Source organism: Podarcis muralis, chromosome 1, assembly GCF_964188315.1.
Source record: "Podarcis muralis chromosome 1, rPodMur119.hap1.1, whole genome shotgun sequence".
Taxonomy (NCBI): Eukaryota; Metazoa; Chordata; class Lepidosauria; order Squamata; family Lacertidae; genus Podarcis; species Podarcis muralis.
Window position 1 is genome coordinate 87,288,223 of NC_135655.1, and position 25,193 is coordinate 87,313,415.

The 25,193-nt window shown below is 42.4% G+C and overlaps 1 protein-coding gene across 1 annotated transcript in view; it reads right to left on the reverse strand.

The window, feature by feature from the left end:
• Positions 1-4,421: 4,421 nt before the first annotated feature.
• The window catches only part of XRCC5 (X-ray repair cross complementing 5), a 38,954-nt gene continuing 18,182 nt past the window's right edge, over positions 4,422-25,193 (reverse strand). Inside the window, exons 14-21 of the mRNA XM_028742567.2 lie at positions 24,983-25,179; positions 22,930-23,023; positions 21,678-21,747; positions 11,680-11,789; positions 11,086-11,182; positions 8,663-8,730; positions 6,435-6,509; positions 4,422-5,654 (exon numbers count right to left, since the gene is read on the reverse strand). Coding sequence (XP_028598400.2) covers positions 5,640-5,654; positions 6,435-6,509; positions 8,663-8,730; positions 11,086-11,182; positions 11,680-11,789; positions 21,678-21,747; positions 22,930-23,023; positions 24,983-25,179 — 726 coding nt within the window. The 3' untranslated portion in view covers positions 4,422-5,639. The remainder of the gene's footprint in view (positions 5,655-6,434; positions 6,510-8,662; positions 8,731-11,085; positions 11,183-11,679; positions 11,790-21,677; positions 21,748-22,929; positions 23,024-24,982; positions 25,180-25,193) is intronic.

Sequence of the window (25,193 nt, forward strand, 5' to 3'; positions counted from 1 at the left end):
GGTTGCAGGAGGAGAGAGAGGCGTGCCAGGATGGTGTGGAATCAAGCACCTCCATACCTCCTTCTCTGGCTCCATCACTCCGGCTCCCTTGTCTCTCAGGACCAGGAGAGGATGGAAGAGGGAGGAGCAGAAACTGGTTACACACAGGCAGAGTCTTCGCCTGCTTGCCCGCAGCTCGGATGGGAGAGATACATAAACTGAGGTTGGGGGCGGGCCCTCTCTGTTGCTGCAACTGCCTCATTGGGTGCACACCTAGGAGTATGTAGGACTGGTGGACATGCCTTTCCCTAACTTGTAAGTGTACTTTTGACAATAGAGCATTCATTCCTCACTCTGGACATCCCTGGCCTGACAGCATCTCTCAGTTGTTCCCATGGCAACACAACACCCTCTTTAGGATGCTACCGGAGGTAGTTAGCTGGGCCAGGTAGGGACATTATGTTAATGAAGAAAGAGATTTGACCAGTTTAGCAGACTTCTTCTTTTAAATTCTAACCTCACAGGTTTAGATATCATCCAGGCCAACCCCCCAATCCTATACTGTAACAATATTATTATTTTTAAATGTGATTTTTTTAAGTAAAGAGATGTGTGCATAGGATCCTGACCAGGACCAAAGAGAGACCTTAACTCTTTGCCCCCATCATGGTCTAGATTATCAGAGGGCCTCCCTTTCTGACTTCTATATACAAAAGGAAAGGGAACTCCCAGTTCCCAGGGGAGACCTTTAACCATGAAGTAGACTATAATTCGCAAAAGCTTGTGCCATAAATGTGCTGGTCTTTAAGGTGCCACAATACTCTTGGTTGTTTTTCTTGCAAGGGACTAAACAATTACCTCTCTGAAAATTGTTAAATACGGTTGATTCCGATTGTAAGCTGTACTGCCAGAGTTCACAGTTCAAGACTGATATGTATAACTCAGCAATGTTCTGAGTCCCTTGCTATATTTTAGCACCCTAGGTTTAGCTAAGGACAGAGCTTCTAAATGTAAATAGCTTTATATTTGAGGCCCTTGCCTATTGTTATAAATTCAAATTAGGCCTCGAAACCATTTTCTTCCCATGCAGCATGATGCTAAGGAACCCAGTGTGAACTGACACCATGCAAACCAAGTGTCTCAATGAATCAAAGACTTGCCCAGGCTTTCCTTGCCAATGCTGCTCCCTTGTTCACAAAGATCACATGACTGCACTGCATAAATCATGGCACTTGCATGCTCATTTGCATATATGTTCAGCCAGCATGCATTTTATTTCACATGGTATTAATCCATGTGGAGAGACGCTTGCAAGGCTAGGGTGCTGAACACCAAAGAATTGCATTCCCAAGGTCACAGGAAACGAAGATCACCAAACTACCTCGGTTATCCGTTCTCTCCACAGTGGTAATATATAGAAGAATCAGTTTTACTCAGGTTAAACTATAGTTATGAATCTGAATAAAATAAAAATTGACTTCTTTTAAGAAAGGACCTAAAAACCACCTCCTTCAGTGGAGACTGCAGCATATCCTCTTCAAGAGATGTAATGACATTCTCTGCAAACCCAGCCAGAAGAAACCAGCGCCTGCGGCTTCCATTTTGAATCATACTCGAGCTGCCGCAAGATCCTTGTAAACAAGTTACAGTAGGCTATAAAAAAAATGTCTTCTTGTGGTTGGTCATTCTTGAGTGTTAATAGCTTTCTTTATCACCCAAAACACCTGGAAAGGTAGCAGGGAAGGAAACTCTTCTCTCCCACCATCACAACAATCCTGCAATGAATTCTAGGCTGTGCTGTTAGCTTTTTCTTGTCCTTCAGTAATTTAAGCTACTGTACCCACATGCCAGAAGGAATTTCTACTCCAAAGTAAGGGGTATCAGATCTAAGATCAGAAGTGGATTTAGGAAACTGCACTGGGCACCAAGCGGAGGGGGGCACCACAGGTCTTCACGACTATGACACAGTGCATGTGCAAAACGGAAGATGGGATGGAGCACAGACTTCTGGTCTCTCACAAGGCGCAGCTGAAATTTGAAAGACCAAAGTCTGCCCCTGTCTAGGATCCATGGAAGTAAAGAGCTGGAGTCAACCTGTCATTCCATAGGCTGCATTTCTATCCTGCCCCTTTCTCCAAGCAGCTCGGTTTATATAGTTTTCTTTGCCTATTTCATCTGTGAGGTAGGTCAGGTTAAGGGAGAACATCTGGTCCATGGTGATCCAGTGAATTTTGTAGCTAAATAGGGATTTTGAATACGAGCCTCTAATCACTACACTACACTGATTCTTGGTATTTGGTATTTGTTGAAGAGCCAATGCTTCTCTGAGTCTCAGCTGCCCTTCCTCCTCTTATTGCTGCATAGAGGGCTGTTCTTATTCTGAGCACTTGAGCAGGACAAGGAAGGCAACAGGTGTGCTAGGAAGGCCCGCCAATAAATAAAACCAATAAACAGGGAGGTGACAGCAGAGAACAAGCCAACAAAAACAGAGAGCGAATATAAGGCAGCTCTTGCTTTCAGTCGGAGAAGGCCAGACCCCTTGTAAAAACCTCCCAGCTCATCCATAACAGCCCAAGGCTGGCGTGTTTGCCCCTGCCATGCACATTATTGATTGAGATATTGGGCATTAAAAAACCCAGAGTCATTCAAACACCAATTACTGACACCCCTGTTAACACACACAACAAATTATCTTCCTTTGAGAAACCTCATAAAAATAGAGAACCCAATTTTAAGTGTGTTTCTGCTGTTTGTTCTGAACATAACAGGCAACATTCTCACAACCATATTCTGTGCCTGGCGGCCTGCTGAGCCTGAGATAAGTGTGACTATCTCCAAGTTCTATTAGTACATATAAATTATGCCTCTCCTCTCAAGGCGTTCACAGCACAACTGCCCAGCCAATAATACAATTCCAGCACGCTCAGGGCACCAATAAACAAAGCGAGACACAAAGCTTATGGCAACTAGTAAACTGCTCAATGTTTCTCATCTTGCATGACAGCAGGAGGAGGAGATGGGAGAAGTGAGACAATGGATCCATTTCCAGCCTTTAACATTTCATTTTGAAGGCTTTAAGCATGTGCATATAGCCAATAACCGTCAGAGTAATATGTAGAAAGTCAAAACATCCAAGCTGCAGCTTGATGCTCTGAGCAGTATCCATCTGTCTCTGTGTTCACATAACTTCCTGAATCCATTCTTGCGTGGTTGAAATTAGAACAGCTGGTTTGGGTCTACTGCATATCAGGGAACATTTTCCAGCTCACTGTGGTTTTGGCTAACTCAAGAAGATTCACAGGCTTACATGTGAATCCTCAGAACAACCCTATCACTCTTTTTACACGTGGGAAAGTTGGACTGTAAAATGAGTGGCTTGTCTGATGCCATAAGGGTGGTGGAACCTGAAGCCAAATCTGCAGAAAACGGATCTTTCAGTTATGGCTGGGTGGCTATTATGGAGCCTTTTCGGAAAAGTACAATTCTATGGACCTGCTGTGTGTACTACAATGTGCTGCAGGTCAGCAAATAGGTGAGAATAACCAGAGCCTCAGAAACATAGGGCTCTCAAAACCTGTAGCCAACAGCAAGATTTTCAGACTTGGGATGCAATTCTCTTGCAGCCAGAAAATATCTCCCATGACCACAGTCCCATGTTTAAAGCCGCTGCACTACTTCTGCCTCTTTGAGTTAGTAAACTCTTGGCAGAAGTTTCAAATGGGTTTCATAAGGCAGCCACAGAGCTAACTGCAGGGCAGTTGAATGTTACACAATATTTTGCAGTATGCAGTCAACCCACTATTCTGACAGCAAAATACATTAACTTTCAGAACAACTGCTGATTTAATTGATTGAAAGCCAAACAATTAATAGACTAAACCCCCACCCCAAAAAAGGGGGGCTAGCAATACATCTAAAATAAACTGATTTATCACAAGTCTGTTCATTAAAGTTACAACCATGAAAGAAAACAGACATTTTGGAATATTAATCTTCTGGTTAAGGCAGTCAATTCACAGACCATCAGCATTTGGAAGCTCGCCCCAGGAGCCTCCTTTTGCAAAGATATGTCTGGATCCTGTGGCAAGGGAAGAAAAATAAGGGCCCTTCCAGACATCAGCTTTCTCCAAGGATCATGGGTTTTCTCAGATGATGGGCACCTGTAGGTAAGTTAACTGTGCCACTTGCTGTGATGAATGCTACTAGTGGACCAGCACGACAAGAGGAGAGCAGAGCAATCACCACACCAAAGAACTGGTGACAGACTCAAGCCACTTTTTTAAAAAGCCCCCCCCCCCCGCTTATTTTCATGCCCTCACTTGGAAAGCCAAGGCTTTTAATTGCCCTTGAACTTGCCCTCCTTGTGATGAGGAAAGAAGATACCCGTTTTACAAATAAGAAGCCATGTTGCACAGAGTACAGAAATGACAAGACAAGGTTCCTACTAAACATACTTTGGCTTTTAATATATAATTTTTCTATAGCAACAATATTATTATCTTTACAACCAAGACTGTAACAAATTACACTGCATCAAGCCAGCCTACATCTAACCCGTGCTTTTAGCATCAGTGGCACTGGCAACTAGGTGCACTGTTAGTTATGAAAACTAACCAAGACAGCTAAAAACTGGTGGTTGTTAAGGAAATGGTTAAAAGGCAAAAACCTGACTTTGGATGTAGAAATTGGGGGTTGGGAGGAATGTGAGGAGGAAGATAAAGGAAGTTAAATGACTGATCTGAACTGTGTCCTGCAACATCAGGAAGAATGCTATGTCTGTACCACAGGCTGTGGTTGTGACTTTAAATGCTCCAAGGCAAGGGGAAAGGATGCAGCCGTTGTGGCTCCCACTCTTGTCCTCTGCTGATAGCTTCATCTACTCTTCTTTCAACTGCTGACAACTAACACTAGAGCTCTGCTGACTACAAAAGACAAATAGAAAGGGCTTGATGAAGGAACCCACGGAGCAGTAGGGTGGGATATTCAGCAGCTGCTTCTAACCATTTGAAGGCATAGATATGCAAACTCACACAACCACCTCTGTGTATAAAAACTGGCTTGTGATTCACCTGGAAGGTGCTGCATTGGAAAGGACACATAAACCATGAGCTTCAACAGATAAACATTTGCAACTCAAGAGGCTTTTCTGGGTTGCAGTTTATGAGTACAAATCTTTGGAATCTTTTTTAAATTCTTCATTGGTATTTCAGGTGTTTACAGCATTCATGAAGAGAAAAAATATTTCTGTTAGTATGCCGAAAAGACACACATATTTCTGGAAACGAAGTCTATTGGGATTTCATTCTGACAGCATTCCCTCTGCAGGCAGTGAGGTTAAGGCATCAAAATCTCTTGTGACTATATCAAAGGCCAACATATGACAACAACAGGTATCTGCTTTCAGAGAATGTGAATCTGTCTTATTAAATGGAGACTGAGCAGGTAAAATTCAATGCATTGCCTTGGTAATTTGTGACAAATTAGAGAAAAATGAAGATTTGCACCATCCTGGAGATTTCCTTGGAGCCAGTGCCCTCTTTTCTGGGTCGGAGTATCTACACAGGACTTCCTTGCCACACCTTTCTTTACAACCCATGTCATTCTCTCTGGAGCCTCAAAACATCTTCAGATCCACCCATTCCGAGACACTGTCCATCCACTTAAATCATGTCCAGCTGCAAAAGCAAAATGGCAGAATTGAAAATGGGGCCATCAATTTCAGGCTAAAGCTTGAGCAGGCCACGTACAAAGTGATGGTTATTGAAGAAAAATATGTACAGCCTTTTAAAACTTAAGTAAGAGAGATTTACTACTATGATATAGTTTATGGCAGTGCTCCATTCATTACAGAAACAAAAAAAGCAAGAAGGCTTGATTCAGTCTTAACGCAAAATCCTTTCTGACCCAGCAGCTTTTCCCACAGGTACCGAGGGGGTTTAGAGAAGGGAAGTCTGTAAATTTTAAGCCTTTACAGGGAACTTACAGGTAGAGGGTGACAACCAACATTAGTCACTAACACTACTAACACCCTGACCCTAAGTCATTTATTGCAAGGGCACAGGAAGTGATCCATTAATTCCCTATCTTAATTCCTGATCCACAATTTGAGAACCGCTGCCTGATAAGATGAGAAAATATTTTACAACCTCTTGATTCAAATCTGGTAGGGTCACCAAGGCTCAGATAAAGCGGCTTTAGTGAGCTGGGTCTGCCTCATACTGCACCAGCCGCCGTCTCCCCCACCCGCCTGTTGTTGTTGTTTAGTCATGTCCGACTCTTTGTGACCCCATGGACCAGAACACACCTACCCCCTGAGCACACTACCTGCCTACCCCCTGGGATACAGAAATGTAAGAAACTTCACATTAACATGAATATTTATCACCCGCATCATCCTCCAGTACAATCCAGTTACTTAAAGTAATCATGTTGGAATAATTCTTTAAAATACTTACCAGATCATCAACATCGCCGCCGTCATCATCTGCCACTGGTGAAGTTTCCATGAGCTTTTCTTTGGGAGCCAAGAACTATAAACAAACAGTTATTCAAATGTCAATTGGGAATTCCATTGTGATTTTTTATTATCTATAACAGTAACATTGAATAATAATAGATAGTAGAAGAAGCAAAATTAGAACAAACTTAAAAACAATTGAATATAGCCAAACAAACAAACAAATATTAGAGTCACAATACAAGACAAACAAATCAGTGTGTAAAAGTACGCTAGCAAATTACGTTTGACTAAATTTTCCAAATTTCAATTTTGTTCTGCAGTTTCTTATATGATTCTATTGCAGCCTTTCATACTCAGAAAATGGCCCATTCCAACCTGGGTTAAAGTCTTTCAACCACTTAAGATCTCTAAACTGAGCAACGAGTCACAGCCACAGAGCACAGAAATGTTTTTAAAGTCACAAATTTAATCCAATTCAAATTTCCAGCAACAGAAAAAAATTACAAATGCTCTAACTGCAGCTCCCCAAATTAAAAAATTCACAATGTATGAGGGCTGCTCTAGTTGCATCACAGTCCAAAGGCCAGTGTTTCCTAAGCTGCAGGCAAATGTTATTCTACACACAATGTTTAACTTAAGGCTGCTATGGCCTTAGAAGCAGAAAGCATCACAGATCTGCTAAGGTTATACAGCTGAGAAGACTGCAAAGTCTCAACACATCATCCCTGTATGCCTTTTTCCCTGACACTGTGGATGTAAAACCATTACTGTACAGGCAATATTGAAGTAAAAGCAAGTTGTCAAATTTAAAAGCCTTTTTCCACTGGAGCAGATCCCATTTTACATAGTTAATTAAGGTAAAACGCTATTTCTGAAAGTTACATATTTGCTCCAAGGCCTCTAGAGTGGCATCTCGGCACTAAATTAGATGTAAACAACACATCAGAGTCTTGAAGACACTGAGGATGAGAAATTGCTTAGCAACAAAATTAAACTTTTTATTTCCCATCAAGAAGGCACTGAGTATCAGCAGTTGATTTTTATTCTTTCCTGACAAGATCTGTTTTACATTTATGCAGAAGCAAAATTACACGTAATGGTTGTGCTGAAATCCATTACCTTCCTTGAGATAACGACAGGCTGTGCTTGGCAGGGCTGTTCTTATAACATTGCAGCTCTGTGTTCTGAAGAGGAACACGCTCCCCACCTGTGCTCTTTCATGAATATACTGCCTTAGAGAGAACAATTCTCCCAAGGACAGGAATTAAAGTCCCCGTCAATACAAGATGTGGGCCAAGGGGTAAGCTCTTACCCATGTAAATGGACTTACCTCATGCACTGCCCCATTCATGCAACTTAGAATGCCCATGATCAGTGACTTAGATGACTTGTCCTGCTCACATACTAGCATCACATACAAATATATCATGGCACACAGTGTGTTTAAGTGGGATACAAGCTTACATGGGAAATGGCTTTCCATGTGCACTATGTGCTGAATAAATCAACTTCAATGCCTGGATAAAATATTCAGCAGAATCAGCAAGAAAGGAGGTGGAAGAGTAGCTTGTGCCACTTTAGAATTTAGGGGCACAATGCTTCCCTATGTAAAAAGCTTCCTGCACATAGTAAACTAGAGGACCAGGGAGAAAGTTTCAGATAATATATGCAGGTAGGATATATTATTTATCTAGTATCATTTAAAAATGGCACCCCCACACCTTCAGTCTGAAGTGGTATAGTCCCAAATTCTACCATCTCACTTTGCTGCATGTGGAAGCAAAAACTCATTCATGAGAAAGATATGGTAGGAAGGACAAAATAGCTGGCGGACTCACTGAGCAGCTGGAGATAGAGACCTGCTATCATGAATGCACATCTGTGCACAGGCATAAAGCAAGCTGTACCAAGATATTTTGCTGCTTAAGGGGGCACAGGAAATGCTCCCCAAGACCGGGGGGGGGGGGGGAGAGAACTGCTCTTTCCTGTCAAAATCTATTGCCAGAGGCAGTCATCTCACTCTGCCTAACAATAGGGCCGGCCCTAGCTGTACCGTTTTTTCACACTCATCAATCTGCACACCCAAAAGAACATTACCAGGCCTAAAGGTGGGTTAGGTTCGCCACACTACATACTGACAGAGTTTCCAGAAGAGAAACCTTTGCTTGTAAGCTACATATTTTTTTCTTAAAAAATAAAAATAAAAGGCACTCTATCCAATACCTTTTGGGCATCTTCAGCTGTCAGAGAGCTTCCTTCAGTTTCTTCTTTGGTGATCAAGGAAATTCTATCTATGAATAATCAAACAAAAGACAAGTACCATACTATAATTTTCTCCGAGTAGAAGTAGAAGATTTTACGGTCACAAAACCAATGTTTTCTTGAGGTACACAGGGTAAAACAGCTCTCACAAAAAAATTTCAAGTACCACGGTGTATAAAAACAACTAATGAATGTTTGTAATAGATTAAAAATCCAACCATTTCAAGGTGTGTGCTTTTCCCTGGACCAACTAGTTTCTAGAATACTAGAAAGATGACTTTGAGTTACACCAATTTTGCTCGTCTGGAGAAAAAAAAAGGAATAAAACAGGTTTTACATGGCATACAGTGATGCTGATCTAGCCAAGTGTATATGTTAGGTGTAATTTAAGTTAAGAAGTTAATGTGCCTAACAACTGGTTCCTGCACATATTCACCATGCCTCATGTAAGTCACACTTACAAGCTGCATTTAACCACTAACTGAGCTACTGTAACTCTGATGGAATATTTACTGAAAATTTAACTTTTGCAGGGACAGATGAGTAATATAAGATTGACTAACATGTTTAGCTTACATAAGGATCTCGTGTAGGGCCTTCAGATAGGAAGAGATGAGAATAAGGGTTGAGGAGACAGGATAGATGAGATTTAAGGAGTGGTGAACAAGAGGTTAAAAACCTCATGAATGGGCCATGGACAGGACCAGCTCCACGTTGCCTGAAGAAGAGGAGCAAAACCTTCACACACATTTTAAAGATGGCAAGAGGTTTGTGCTGCAGAGAATACAGGGGGACTGGGATGCAAGGAGACTAAATGCCAGGAAGGAGAGCAGCAGTGGTGGTAGAGAACCTCACACAGGACCTAGTAACAGGAAGGGATGCTTGGAAGGAAAGGGTTTGTATGGAAAAGGAAGGACAAATCCCATATGCAGATTGTAAACAACTAGAAAATACTTTGTTTGCTAGTGTCTAGCAATAAAGACACATTGTTACATTCTGCGCAGTATATCCCAACATTTCCTTAACCAAAGCCAGTGCTCCCCTTTCACAAATGGAGATGCCAGGACAGAGGGATACAGTAACTTGTCAAAGGTTACACCAATAGCTAAAATGAAAACCCATGAGGCTTGTTTTTACGATTGATTTCATACACTGTATACTTTTGTAATTTTTGTGTGCACTGCTTAGACATTTTTGTGAGTAAATAGCTGAATAAATACATAATAACAAATAAATGCAAGTGCATGACTAACAAAGCTATTAGCCACCATTCTCTGGAGTCCCTGACGTGAACACCTTTTGTACTACTTTCAATTTCATCGCTCCGCTTTCTTTCTCCTTTATGCTTACAGTTAAACCTCATTAACTCAAATGACACTAGTTAGGACTCACACACGGCATGATGAATTCCAGATTCTAGGGGGAAATTGCAACCACCACACAACAGGACTGCTACAGAGCACACACTCTTCCTCAACCATGGCAAGCGGTTACCTGAGTGCATCACTCAGTTGTGGGAGAGAGGGGGAAGGCGTGGGTATGTGGCCAAGACCCAGGAACATTGAGCTGCCGCCAATATAGGAATATGTGGACTCAAGTTTTGATTATTAAAATGTTCTGGCTTTTGCCTTACTACTCAGGCATAGCACACCCTTGCTTAATTCCCTATGCTCGGTGGTATCAATGTAACATACTGCTTTGGAACAGTGGGTTGTACACAATCAAGTCATCCCATTAACTCAAGGGCTTTCACCTATTCAATGGGACTTCCTCTCGTGTGCCTGTGAAAGAGTGGAAGTTCTGTGGCACAGGTGGAAGTACTTGTGCTAATCGGATGACTTTGCTAGATATAACCCAGTGTCTGCACGCAATTTTTAGTGCAAATGTTTTTGGCTTTTTTACTATAATTTATGTATTAAATCTGCATACCACCCTTCATCTGTAGATCTCAGGGCAGTTCACAGCATAAAAATACAGGATAAAAACACAACACGCATGTATTATATATTTTAATTTTGTATCCCCTTTTATGGCACACAAGGAAAAAATCAAATGCATTTCAGATCTACAAAGTAAGGTAAATAGATACAACTGGACAAAGTGGTAAGTAAAATGCTTTCCGGGGGGACATAACAAAAAAGGAAATAACTGCATTCCAGAGCAGTCACCCCCCCCCCCCCACATACTGTACATAAAATAAAATAAAATAAAAAACCATGGTTTTTAATATAGATTCTCTGCAGAGATGTACTACAGGTATGCATTCAGTCCACTCATTCTTCTGGAAAGAATTGTGAGCACAATCATGCAATTTCCGATTTGCCTCTAAGCTTCACTCCTCTCCTCCCCCTTGCACCGTACATTGTAAATAATGTCTGACATACCTTGTATTACAGTCTCCCAGAAATCAGTTAAATTTTTATCTTCCACTCTCTTTTTCAGGGCCTGCAGAAAATCATTAAAGCACTGCACCTCTGACAGCTGAAACAACAAGGATAACAAAGGAATCACAGCAATGAATAAAAGTTAGCATGACACCCGTGACACCATATTCTTAATTCATCATAATACTCTGCCTGAATAAATGGGGGGAGGAGGGGGTAGCATTTCAAACCACTGCACATTTATCTGGCCTCACTCAGAAGCAAACTTCTAATGTGCGGTGAGTCACTAAAGAAATGACATTTCACAAAGCAGCACTGACTTTTTTTGTGATTTGCTTTATTCAAGAAGTTATTTGGGAATTGCACAGCTTCCTTTTCATCTAACGGGTCAGAGGTATTGTCTTTCCACATTTGAAAAGCCCCAGTGGAACTTGGTCTAAACTCCGAAGAGGCCAAAAGGCCAATATATAACACCAAGGTGTCTTTTAAGCCTCCAGAATGCCATAGCCATTTTAATTCTGTGCATCCTTTTTGATGTTGTCACGTCATCCCTCTACTCTCCAGCAATGAGTGCAGTTTCCACATGTGCATTACCTTAATAGCTTCCTCTCGGAAAGTTTTTATGCAGTCGATGCTCTTCATATAATACAGATGCCCCTTGTTCTCCAGAAACTGGTGGATGTGGTTTATCAGCTGCTGACTAACTGAAAGGCAAGAACCAGAAAATTAGAAAAATTGCTCATAAAGCAGACAATGTGTATCTTGTGCAAACTACATATGCATTAAAACTAAGGTTAGAACTTTGACATGGGAAGCAGGGGCTTCAGTGGGTGGCAATAATTTATTTGATTTAAGGCAGGGATCGGCAACCTCTGGCCCGTGGGCCTAATTTGGCCTTCGAGATTGGCCTGCTGAGCTGTTTGGGGAAAATCACATGCCTGCTAGCTAGCACATGCCTGATGTCGTACAAGATGACAGGTGCAGGAAACTTCAAGCCACAACAAAAACCAAGAAGAATTGGGAGCATGCTCTTCAGAGTGCTCCCAACTCTTCCTTTGCATCAGAAAGGCTGCATTTTTTGAATTTGGTGTCTTTTTGTTTACATGCCAATCACTGATCAGTGCTTACAGCAAGCCCCACTAGAATCGCTGCCCAAAGCAAGGCTTCTTGGGCCACCTGACATCAGGGCTACGCTGCCTGTCAAAAATACCCCATAGGGAGAGAGGGTAGGGAAGCTCGGGATCTTGCCCAATCTGATTTTGGAAGTTCACAATATAGGAACTGTTGTTAAATAGGAGCCCATGTAATAATATCCAGATGTGCAAAGCGGAATAGGCAAACCCAGTAGCTATAGTTGGAAACAGGATAAAGATTTGAGCCCATCTATTAGCTGGTGTTGTAAAACTAGCAAACGCTGTAGTAATTAAAATGCTAGCACTCAAGCAAAGAAGCCATGGGCTGTGGGGGCTTTGGCCCTCACAAACTTGATGGGCATTACCATTCAAATGGTGCGTGTGCACTGTGCCATGTGATTGATTATGAGGGGCGGGGCTTACCTGGGGGTCCCACAATATTTTATTCAAGTTGGCACCCCTGCACTCAAGACAACAGCTTGGCACGTAAGTTGTTTCTCTGCTCCTTTGAAGAAGGGTGTGTGTGTGTTTTCCACCAACTCCCATTTCCATCTGCAAACCCTAGGCACAATATTCCACATCAAACTATTGGGGGTGAGACATGGGAAAGCCTTTTTCCATAAATGTGAATTTTGTTTCTGTTCATGAAAGGAAATACAGGATCCAAAATACTGATTGTAACGTTTTGATTCTCCTTCTTTTACTAGGTTAGTATCTCATGAAAGAAACATCATACGCAAGACAAAACTGGGTCAAAGTGGTGGGGTAGGAATTGAGACCGACCGAGGAGAAAGTAGAAAGACATGGCATATCCAATCAATGAAGGCAACACCTCCTAGAGGAAATATTTCCTCTTCACATAGACAGTAAAGGCTCGGATCAAAAGGCGATATTGCTCATTAAGTCCTGACCAATAGTTACTGAGACCTTTATCACATTTTACATGTACATTTATCGGAAATAAAAATGATGCTCATATGAAATACCAGTTAAGTATATTTTGCCCTGTTGCACTTTACACTTCTATAGCCCAAACAGAAACTATTGTATAAATAAGATGAAATAGGAGTGTTGTGAGGTGGTTGAAGAATGGTTTTTTTAACCTGATTTTTAAAATTCTCAGTTTCATTAGATACTGGGGGGGGGGGGGGGGGGCACAATGTAAAATGCCATTTGGATGCAATGCAAACATTTTAAAGGTCACACTAATAATCTCTTAAAAACTGAATATGTGAGGCTCTCTGAAAGAGACTGAGAGAAAGCCCATTTCCCATATGCTGAAGAACAAAGGACAAAATGTGTGCCTTGATCTTGATAAATTTATTATCATGCAGAGCAGGGCTTTTTTCAGCTGGAACTCACCGGAACTCAGTTCTGGCACCTCCAAGGTGGGTGCCATTGCCATTATAAGAGAACAGTGAGTTCTGGCACCTCTTTTTCCTAGAAAAATAGCACTGGTCCAAAGTATGAATACTTGACTTGTCAAACAGCATGGATGCTCCTTTTTCATGCAGTGGAAAATTGCTCACTAAGTACTTGCTTCCAAAAAATAGGATGCTAGACAAGATGGGTCTTTGATGTGATCAAGCAGTGCTAATCTCATGCTATTATGGAAGTGGTAGACAAAACTTTTTTCAAGGCCTTAAATCAGGGATGAAGAACCTCCAATCCATGGGCCAATCTTGGCTCACCAGGCTTCACCTCCCCCCACCAAAAAAAACCCCAACCCACTCACCTTTCAATCAGCTAATGTTACTTGTGATGTGAGCAGATGACATTTAAGCAGCAGAACTTAACACCCCCACACCCCACACATATTTTGTATCTGGAGATGTTTTAGCACATGTTAAATTTCTATCTGTAAGGAATATAACAAGTCTAAGTCAGCCTAAGCAATCTACGACTCAAAGCAGTAACTCACCAATACATTTTAAACTGAGTCATTGTTTTAATAACAACTTCCATTAATGGGATAATAAGAAACATAATCACTGAAGGAATCATTACAACTTATTAATCTCCAAGGACACAAGGTAACTCAAAGCCTTGCTGCATCCTGGAATGTAAATGAAACTGAAAACATGCTTTCAAGGCCCATTAGCTGACAAAAATGATCATAATATTAGAAAGAATGTGTGTTAATAAAATGTGTCCTTGTGTGGATATATGGGCATACATAATTGGACCCCAATGTAGGGAAACCTATCCATAAGCAGAAGAAGGTTTCTGCACATTGGATAGAATCCAGTGCCGGCACGGTCTGAGAGGCAGCAGGATCTACAATGAGCCTCCTAGTTGAGCTGAAGCGATCAGTGTTTCTTTCAAGTCTGAAAGAGCTCACCACACCATTAGCATTGTGCTCCTAGTGAGAAGAAGTCTGTGGGGAGGGTTGGGGACAGAAATCTGTGGACAAACGATAATTCACAAGTTATTCCCAAAATTGGAGCTTAAAAAACAAAAAGGGGTTTTGGCATGTGCAAGCCTGTCCACCAATACTAGTGCTGCAGATACTGAGAAGCCACTAAGTAGCTCTATAGTTCCTTGGGACACAGTTTTTAAATTGCCTTCAGCTGGTTAAAACATGGCTCACCTAAGTGTAAACTGGATCCTCATTCAGGAACCATTATCATTTCTCTACAAGCTTCAGAACTTAAAAAGAACCCAGATGGATCTGTCCAAAGACCCATCTAGTCCAGCATCCTATTCTCACAGTGGCCAGGCAGATGTCTCTCCAGCAACAGGAATCAGAGGCAATATATAGCCATTACAACCAGTAGCCACTGATCATGATTAGCCACATGGCAGTCTTATCCTCTGTGAATTTGTCTCATCTGCTATTAAAGCCATCCGAGTGAGTGGCATGTTGGATTACATGTAAAATTGGGTGCTTTTTGCCCTACTATTCATCACTTTACATTTGCTTATACTGAACTGCATTTACCATTTTAACGCCCCTTCACCTAGTATAGGGAGAGATCCTTTTGCAGCATCTCACAACCCAGTTTTGTTATTATTATCTTGTAGTAGTAGTATAGCTGGCACTAACTATAGTAGTAGTAATGACAGTCTGGCTCCAACAAGAAACTGGAATAAATGTACAAATCAATGAAAACTTTACAATTTCAGCTCCACAAGTGAATTCACTCCTCCCGCCCTCCCCTCTCATGGCTAATGAGTTTCTCATAAAATATTCTAATTTCTTACAAATTGCAACAATAAAAATTAAGCCCTGCTGTTCCCCCCACCTCTTAGTTCTGGAGCGCTGCTTCTTCATTGATGTGTTAAATTAAAACCCCAGGCACCAAGAAAGTGTAATAGAAGTCTTCATTGTGAGAAAGGAGCTTCAAATAATTCTCAAGTTTATCCTAGCACGTTGACCTTTTCCCTCCATTAAAATAACAACCTGGTTTCTCTCCTGTGACACTAGCAGATTTCTGAACACAGACCTGAGCCCATTTCTGCTTAGTGATAGCACTTTTTGGTAATAGCTCCCCGGGGACTAAAAATCTGCTTGAATCGTTTCATGAAGCAGTAGAATTCAGTACTCGGCTCTGGGTCCATTTCAGTCTGGCTTTTGCCCTGGTTATGGGAACGAGACGGCTTTCGTCGCCCTAACAGAGGATCTCCATAGACAGCTGGATTGAGGTGGGTCGAGATTGCTGATTCTTTTAGATTTGTCAACAGCCTTTGATATGGTCAATCACAAACCTTTGGACCACCGCCTTGCCAACGTGGAGATTCAGGGCACAGTCCAACAGTGGCTACGCTCCTTTATCTCAGGTCGGAGACAGAGGGTGGCGCTAAGGAAGGAGTTGTCGCCACGGCACTCCTTGGTGTGTGGAGTCCCGCAGGGCGCAATCCTTTCCAATATCTTTATGCACCCCCTTGCCCAGATTGTCCGGAGTTTTGGGCTGGGTTGTCATCAGTATGCTGATGACACCCAGCTTTATCTGTTGATGGACAGCCGCCCTGACTCAGCCCCGGACACACTGACCAGATGCTTGGAAGCTGTGGCTGGATGGCTGCATGGGAGCCGGTTGAAGTTAAATCCTTCGAAGACAGAGATCCTCTGGCTGGGTCGGGATGACATGGGGCTGGGGGGGCCAACTTCCATCTCTTGCGGGGGCTCAATTAGTGCCAGTGCCTTCTGTCAAGAGCTTGGGTGTAACCTTTGACACCTCCCTTTCCATGGAGGCGCAGGTTGCAGTCACAGCAAAGGTGGCATTTTTCTATCTCCACCGTATCAAGCAGTTGGTCCCTTACCTTTCTCGCCCTGATCTGGCCACAGTGATCCATGTGGCAGTCACCTCCTGGCTTGATTATTGTAACTCGCTCTACGCGGGGCTGCCCTTGAAGCTGACCCAGAAACTCCAGCGGGTGCAGAATGCCATGGCAAGGCTCCTTACAGGGTCCCGGCCGTGGGACCACATTCATCCAGTGCTTTACCAGCTGCACTGGCTCCCAGTGGAGTACAGGGTCAGGTTTAAGGTGCTGGTTTTGACCTTTAAAGCCTTATTTGGCCTAGGACTCTCATACCTATGGGACCGCCTCTCTGGGTATGCCCTGCGGAGGACCTTAAGGTCCACAAATAACAACACTTTGAAGGTCCCGAGCCGCAAGGTGGTTAGATTGGTCTCAACTAGAGCCAGGGCCTTTTCAGTACTGGCCCCGACTTGGTGGAATGCTCTGTCACAAGAGACCAGGGCCCTACGGGATTTGACATCTTTCCACAGGACCTGCAGGACAGTGCTGTTCCACCTGGCCTTTGGTTTGGACTCAGTCTGACCCTTATGTTTCCCTCCCCTTATGGTTTTTAATTTATGAGTTACTACTAAAATGAGAACGCATTTTAAATTGTATTTTAACCCGTATTTTAATTAACTGTTTTTCCTTTTACGTTTTATTGTAATTTTATTGGTGTTAGTCACTCTGAGTCCAGTTCTGGCTGGGGAGGGCGGGGTATAAATAAAAATTTATTATTATTATTACTAGAGATAAAAAAGAAACGTAACGCAGAGCGACTAGCACATCAAATCTAACACAACATACACACATACAAATCCCAATGATCTCATATGACTCAAGAAAAGGGATGTAAATCTGTGGCAAACCATCTGCTCTGCATGCAGAGAGCCGCAGGTTCAATTCTCAATATCTCCAGGTAGGTCCTGCCTGAAAACCTGGAGAGCCACTGCCAGCCAGTGTGGACAATAAGGAGTTAGGTGGTCAGACCATAGTCAGACAAATACTCCCAACTTGTTACAGGGCAATTGCTTATGTCCCCACACTTGCCAATTCCAAAAAGTGAAAGGGAGGAGGCGGATGGGATTTCCCCCCCTGAAAACGCTACCTTGTTTCAGCCCTGTCCAACCGCAAGCAAATGTGGGCAGTTACCTGAGCCCCCTGCTCCATCTGCTTTCAAGTATTACAATAACCCACATAGCTGCATGCAATGGCGTTGCCCAGGAGTTTGAGTGAGACTGAAGGGCTACAGCTTAGTAGCAGAGCATCAGCTTTGCATGCAGAAGGGCCCAGGTTCAGTCACTGGCAACTCCAGGTAAGGCTGGGAGAGACCCTTGTCTGAAATCATGGAGAGCCATTGCCTGTCAGTGTAGAGAATACCAAGCAAAATGGGCCAATATTCTGAACATAGACAGCTTCCTACGTTCCTATGACCGTAGGAAAGGAGGAATAAAATAAGAAACTGAGTCATTAGTGCCATCAGCCCAGTCCTGTGGAATGCTCTGTCCATACAGATTCAGCAGGTGCCTTCTGTTTTAACCTTTCAATGCTTGCTGAAGGCTTTTCTACACCAGCAAGCGTACACAGGCAATTAAGAAAACTTCGTTCCACAGTAGTTAGTTGATGTTCTTTGATTTTAATTTTCTATGTGGCTTTTTTTTACCCATATGCTTGTTGTTAAGCGCTTTATTTTTTATGATACAGCAGCATATAAATATTTTTATTAATAAAGAAATGATTATGTAATCTGGCTAGAAACCCTACCCTCTTTTTCCATTCTCTCCATCACACACACACACACACACACACACACACACACAGAGTCCAAGGCCAAAGGCGTAAAGGAAATAAGAGTATTTCAGGTAACAAATTATCAAAGTATGCTAATACATCAAATGAATATCAAATATTTTGGGTCTATATATGCTTTGCTGAAACAACAGAAGTGGTCAATGCTGGTATTATTTTTTTTTTTTTAAACTGACACAGACTCTGCAACCCGCACACACACTCTGGATGTTGAGAGTCCGCAGGGTCACTGCATCCTTTGTCAAAAGGGTCCTCTGTTCAAGGAAATGGAACTTGTTGGCCAAAAGGATCTCTGACCTCAAATGCATGTACTGCCAAATTTTTCAAATCAGATTTGTCATCACTGACAAATCACTCACCCATAGGAAGAAAAAAGAAACTGATGCAGAACGGTCTTGATGGGACTTCGGCTTGAGAAAAAGACTTGGGAGGGAAGGACATCCTCTGGCCTGAATAACTATTAAGTAGGAGATTTGATGTTTCAAGAGAGAGCCTCCTACCCCAACCCCCCCCCTTTCAAAAGCCAGCACGTTAAAAAAGAAAGTAAACTTACAGACAAGGTTTGATGCATTTCACACACATCCATAAGCAGATCATGCAAACGCAGAACCTGCTATTTAGTGTAGAATTCAGCATCCTGAGTACCTCAGCTGTCATGGGGGGGGGGGGTGTTCCATTAAGTTTCCAATCTTCATAGTTAAGAAAGACAAAATCCTTCTACAGTGGAACCTTGTGTTATGTACCGTCCTGCTTATGAATGCTTCAGGTAAAGAGCTCCACTAACCCAGAAGTAGATGCCCCTTGTTGCAACCTTTGCCCCAGGAAGCAAGCGGAAGTTGTGTGGCGGTGGCGCAGCAGGAGGCCCCATTAGCGAAAGCGCGCCTCATGTTAAGAACGGTTTCGGCTTAAGAACAGACCTCCGGAACGAATTAAGTTCGTAACCAGAGGTACCACTGTATTAGTAAATTAGGGAGAGGGCTATGCTCAATCCTTGGGCAAGGTTTCAACATGCAGGGAGGGGGATTCCTTTCCTTTCCTTTCCTCTCCTCTCCTCTCCTCTCCTTTTTCCTTTCCTTTCCTTTCCTTTCCAAGATGGGGTAAATTCAAAAATGCCGTTTTCCATCTGCACTCTGAAATAATACAAGCAAAAAGTTCTGCCAACTCACGCTCACCCAGAGTAACCAGATACACCTTTATACCTGTATAGAAGAGGAAACTATTAAAGGCGCAAGAGATCTGTCCCCTTTTGCACCTGGCCACTCTAGTTTCACACGATTTGGTAAAATGCATCAAATTGTGACCTGCTACTACTTAATGGCAGCAGCACCAACTCATAATTACAAGGTTTGATGTATTAATTTGTCCACCTCAGTGCCATTTCCCTCAAGAATTTTCCCCCTCCCTCAGAAAGCTGAGATTCTGTGCATGAGCAGACTCCTCCCCTTTACTGCAAATAATCTTTATTATAATTATGTACAGGACTGTGTGTATGTGCACACTTTAAAAGAAACTGAGTACGGGTTTTCTGGGCGGCATCTATCTCTCTTTTGTGCTTTCATGCTTTGAACAGGCAAAGGATGAAGTAGGCCTACAACGTCTCGCAGTTGCCCTGAACCTATCAGGTGTGGGACAGGTACACCCATAGGGCCAAAATGAAAAGGAAGAATCACTCCCTAGTGGCAGAAAAAGGCGCTATAACTCAACATGCGCCAAATTACATCTGGAAGGGAAGAATCAGGAGCACATTCTAAGTGATGGCAGGTGATTGACAGGTGGGTGGCCCCACCCACCTCTCAAAAGTTGCCTATGGCAGGGGGAGTTTTGGATCTTGCCATCTCCATCCCTGACATAAATAAGATGAAGTTAGAATAAACAGTTTCACCAAAAATAAAAATAAAAAAATACTTGGGAAGTTAAAATAATGTATTTTCATTACATCCAAAGCTATTTCTTGGGTTTTCTACTTTGAAATTAACACACTCATATGCTGAATGGGAACACTTAAGAATGTCACCAATCTCTTTTCCTTAATGAGCATGTAGACCATATCCCACACAATCTACCCTGTAATTATAAAGCATTCCGCAAGCGGAAGGTAAATTGGCACTAAGTGTCCAAGCCATTCAAGCAAAGACATTAGACACTTCAGAAACAGCTAGCGAGCCGACAGTTTTCCATCTACTGCTGATTTTAATAAATGCATGTTAAAGACACTCCAGTCTTACAGAACTAATGTTCCTAATGCACTATTTATTTTATTAGCTATGATTTTTAAAGTACATGTGGTCTAAGTCAACAACATTTTGCTAAGTTCACCATTTTCAGAGCAATCCCTCCTCTCCCTCTTATATCTGGGGTGGGGGAGCTTTGGATTAGGTGAAGATATCCCTCCATCCAGCCATGGGCATAGGCAGAATTTTTGTTAGGGAGGGACAGGCCTTTAGTTGGAAAGAGCAGAACCTCGGTTTGCTGTCTTTTTATTTATTTTTATTGACTGGGGGGCAGCTGCCCCTCCCTGCCCCCCCCCTGGCTACACCCATGCATCCAGCTCTTCCACTGTCTGCCAGAGAGTGTAGAGTGGTGCCTGGATCTTAAGCCATTCTCACTTCTGTCACATGATCACATCATGCCCAATCACTGTGCCAGCTTGTAGATGTCACTATGACTGGTTCAAAATCATGTCTGATTGTGTCCCCAGCACACACACATACCTTCCACGGCAAGCAGCCAGGATGAGGCACTGGCCCCTTCAATCCCCTCAAACAAGAGTTTGAATTGTGTCCTTAGAAAATTCAAAGTATTATTGCTGCCATTTGACATAATTAAGGCAGCAGCTGTACTGGTGAAGATCAGGTGAGAAGGCAAACATTATAAATGGTGACTAAGAGGAAACTATTACAACTGTACACAAATAAATCTGAGCAATCAAAGTCAAATTCCAGTAATATAAACAATAAATGAAAATGCCACACCTATCCAGTCCTATTCCATATATACCAATATTCCTCCTACCGGACACAAAAAAATTACATAAGTATAGAGGATAATCATTTATCACAATTCCCGCTGTCTTCATAGAAGTACAGTCATACCTCAGGTTGAATGTGCTTCAGGTTGAACGTTTTCAAGTTATGCTCTGCGGCAAACGGGAAGTTACGGAGTGTGTTACTTCCGGGTTTCGCCACTCACGCATGCACAGATGCTCGAAATGACGTCACCCACACGTCTTACGTTCTATTCAGGATGCGAACGGAGCTCCAGAACGGAGCCCGTTCGCATCCCGAGGTACCACTGTACATAGAATTTGGCTGATTAAGAAAAAGTGGGTTGGTGGTTTTTGAGCTCAGAATCCCTGGACCCCAAATGGATTGTCAAAAGCAAATAGAAAACAAACACCTATCCACTTACCATCCTTGAAGTCAACATTTTTCTGCCTCACCAGCACTTTGAAGTTTTCTGCAGGATTAACACTTCCAACCTACAAAATAATCCAGCAAGGGTTACATCTTCAGCCTATGTTCTGGTCTCACTTACTAAAGGGGAACACCCAATGTTCCTGTAACTTGATTTCATTGGTACGTATCCATTCAGGAACAGCATGTCCTCAACAATGCCTTAACAGGTATCAAGAACAAAAGCAGATTCGCACGGAACACCCACCCACTGTGAATGAAGTTTGATTGCAATTAACTTTGTCATAAGAAAAGGAGAACAGCAGGGAGCTTGGCCAGTCCCTCTGCCTGCCATTCCACTCCTACAATATTTCTTTCTTCAAGTCAACAACTTATGCAACATTTTCTGAATATATACAGTCGTACCTTGGATCCCAAATGCCTTGGTACTCGAACATTATAGCTCCCAAATGCCACAAACCCGGAAGTGACTGTTCCGGTTTGCGAACGTTCTTTGGAACCCGAACATCTGACGGGGCTTCTGCAGCTTCCGATTGGCTGCAGGAGCTTCCTGCAGCCAATCAGAAGATGTGCTTTGGTTTCCAAACGTTTTGGAAGTCGAATGGACTTCCAGAACGGATTCCATTTGACTTTCAAGGTACAACTGGGGAGAGAGAGAGAACGAGAGAGAGACTACGCTCAGAGGATACAATCTTAAGCACTCTTACTTGGCCATAAGATTCCATGGTCATACTGCTGCCAAACAAATGTGGTTATGATCAAGGTATATGCGAGGCCTAGTTAATATACACGGCTTTCAACCCATGCAACTTCTGTATCTCAGTTCATGTTGGCGTCATCGTGATTATCTAAGCAGCTGCTTCTGCGATCTGAAAATTCTTAGTTCACAAGATGCACTGCTCCACCAGTAGACCATTGGTATGTGAAGGGGGCAAAACAGTGACATATAAAATGTGAACTGATCTTGAAACATAACTCACTCATCTAAATTGTGTCTCAGAACTATCGTTGCCAGTATGGCATTCTTGGGGAGTAAAAGGGACATTTCAAGGAGCCTGTGTGTTTCTCCATCATCTTACCCAAATGAAGGCAAGCACTTTTCCCCACTTCCCTATCCATCACCACATTGGATAATTATGTGGGGAGAAATTGGCCTATGTGGACACTGGTAATAACCCCATGTCAGGGAGTGACATGCTTAGCATGACAGCCAATCTAACCTATTAGCATCTGCCAAAAGTACTTACCACGGTGACATTGCCTTCAGCAAGGTTTGCAATTCTAAAGTCACCTTCATCATCTTCTGTTTTTGCCTTTTTAGCATTGGGCCCATCTTCATTACTGGAAGCAGACAAGACAAAGCTATCAATCTGAAGAAACTATTTCAGGAATAAACTAACAGGGCAATTTATATCTTAAACACATATATACTGTGAAGATAGTTTCAAGAGCAACACTTTTGGTTATGCAGCTGTATTTCGGGCTCCTAACAAATTATACCTGTTTCAGTCAAAAGGGAATCGGAAAATAAGGAATCGAATTTGACCCCAGAATAATGGGGTAGCCAACAGGAGAAGGCTATTGCTTTTCCTAGGTCCCTGTGTGGGGAAAGGTATTATCCCTAAAGTTTGCCAATATGGCAACTTGGGTTTTTATCTATCTGCGTTAACACTTACATGATATTATGCATTCACATCAGATTTATTTTTCTTGATTAAACTGGCATGAAAGTTAATGGAAATTTAATGTTTAAGAAGGAAATCTATTTACCTTTCCAATGTAATTTTCTAGTTCATGTCGTGAAATGGGTAACTATTAAGTATCTGTGTACACTGAAGACCTGTATGTCATCAAACCCATCTCCTTGATCAACACGCATAAAGGCTAGATCAACTTGCAGCTGTCAGTACTTACATGACAAACCCCAATTAAAATATGCAAGACCTCTCTGTCACACTGGATAGCCTTACACTACAATCAAAATTGCTTTCAAAAGCCAAATATCTAATTTTTAACAAGTAGTTTTAAACTCATCTAAAGCAGACCCACATTTAGCGTACTGCAAGAAGTATGAAGACTCCAACAGGAATTGAGATTGTGACCTGATTCTCATATTACTGCAGCAGCTTGGGGGCTGCTTATCTGTGGTCTGAACCCACTATTTTTTGGTTTATGGTATCAAGAAGGAAGATGCACGTGAGATGAACGGTAGAGTTACTTCTAATGCCAGTGTCTTCTCCCCTTTTCGTGTGAAAAGAAACTACACTGTCTATCTGGCACATACAGATTCTCCATCCAGGCACCTAATTTAGCAGGCTAGGCCAACAAGATTTGTTTTATTCTTTCCAATGTATTCTTATTTAAATTTGTGGCCACCCCCACAACTTAGCATGGGAAACCCTGGTTAAAATAGCATCCTTATGAAAAAACAGAGTAAAACTTGGCACGGTTAAAACAGTTCACCCTTGACACACATCTAAGGGCAGTTCAACCAACATTGCTGAAATATTGGTATTTTTATTTATTTTATGACATTTCTATACCACCATTTTCTTCCAAGGAGCTCAAGGTGGTGTACATGGTTCTCTTCCTCCCCATTTCATCCTCACAACAACCCTGTGAGGTAGGTTAGACTAACAGATGGTGACTGGCTCAGGGTCACCCAGTGAGCTTCATGGCTGAGTGGGGATTCGAACCCTGGTCTCCACGTCAAGCACTAACCATTACGCCACACTGGCTCTTACACTCTCACACATTTGGCATCACTCTGGAGAAATAAAGTTCCACAATAGCGGAATGGATATTGAAAGCATAGCTGTCAACTTTTCCCTTTTCTTGCGAGGAATCCTATTCGGAATAAGGGAATTTCCCTTTTAAAAAGGGAAACATTGACATCTATGACTGAGAGCCCTCTTCTAAGGGTCCTTGATAGCTAAAATTAAAAGCAGAGATAGTCTAATCAAGAGCAGAGCATGCTTTTGGTCTACCTCAGCTGTCATAAAAGCCGCAGAGAAGCTGGCATTCTCTGAGCTACGCTAGAGAAAACCATTAAGACATGGGTGGGAACATCAACACATGCCTCCCCCATGTTTGCAAAGAGGCATCTTTGTCCTTGAGGCTATGAGGGCACAAAAGACAGAAACTAGGTCTACATCCAACCAAAATACCTGCATCTCTTTACACACAAAGGTAATGAAATCCCTCCTGGCCAACACAACCTGAGATTGCAGGTGTAAGGAGGTGGCTAGAGGAAACTGAATTAGCTAACAAACAATTTGCACCAGGCCTATGATAACTTACTTATCTTTGAAGATATGCTGAGCTGTTTTCTGCTCTTTAATTTTATCTGCTTCCTTCAAGGGAAAAAGCGCTTTTAATTTCTCAAGGGGAGCCTGGCATTTCTCAGTCACTTCTTGTGGTGTCCCCAACATGTCTGAGAGGTGTTTTTCAATAGGAGGCAAAGGTGCATCAGGATGGAAAGCCTTATGCTGTAGGCACTGATGGGAAAGCA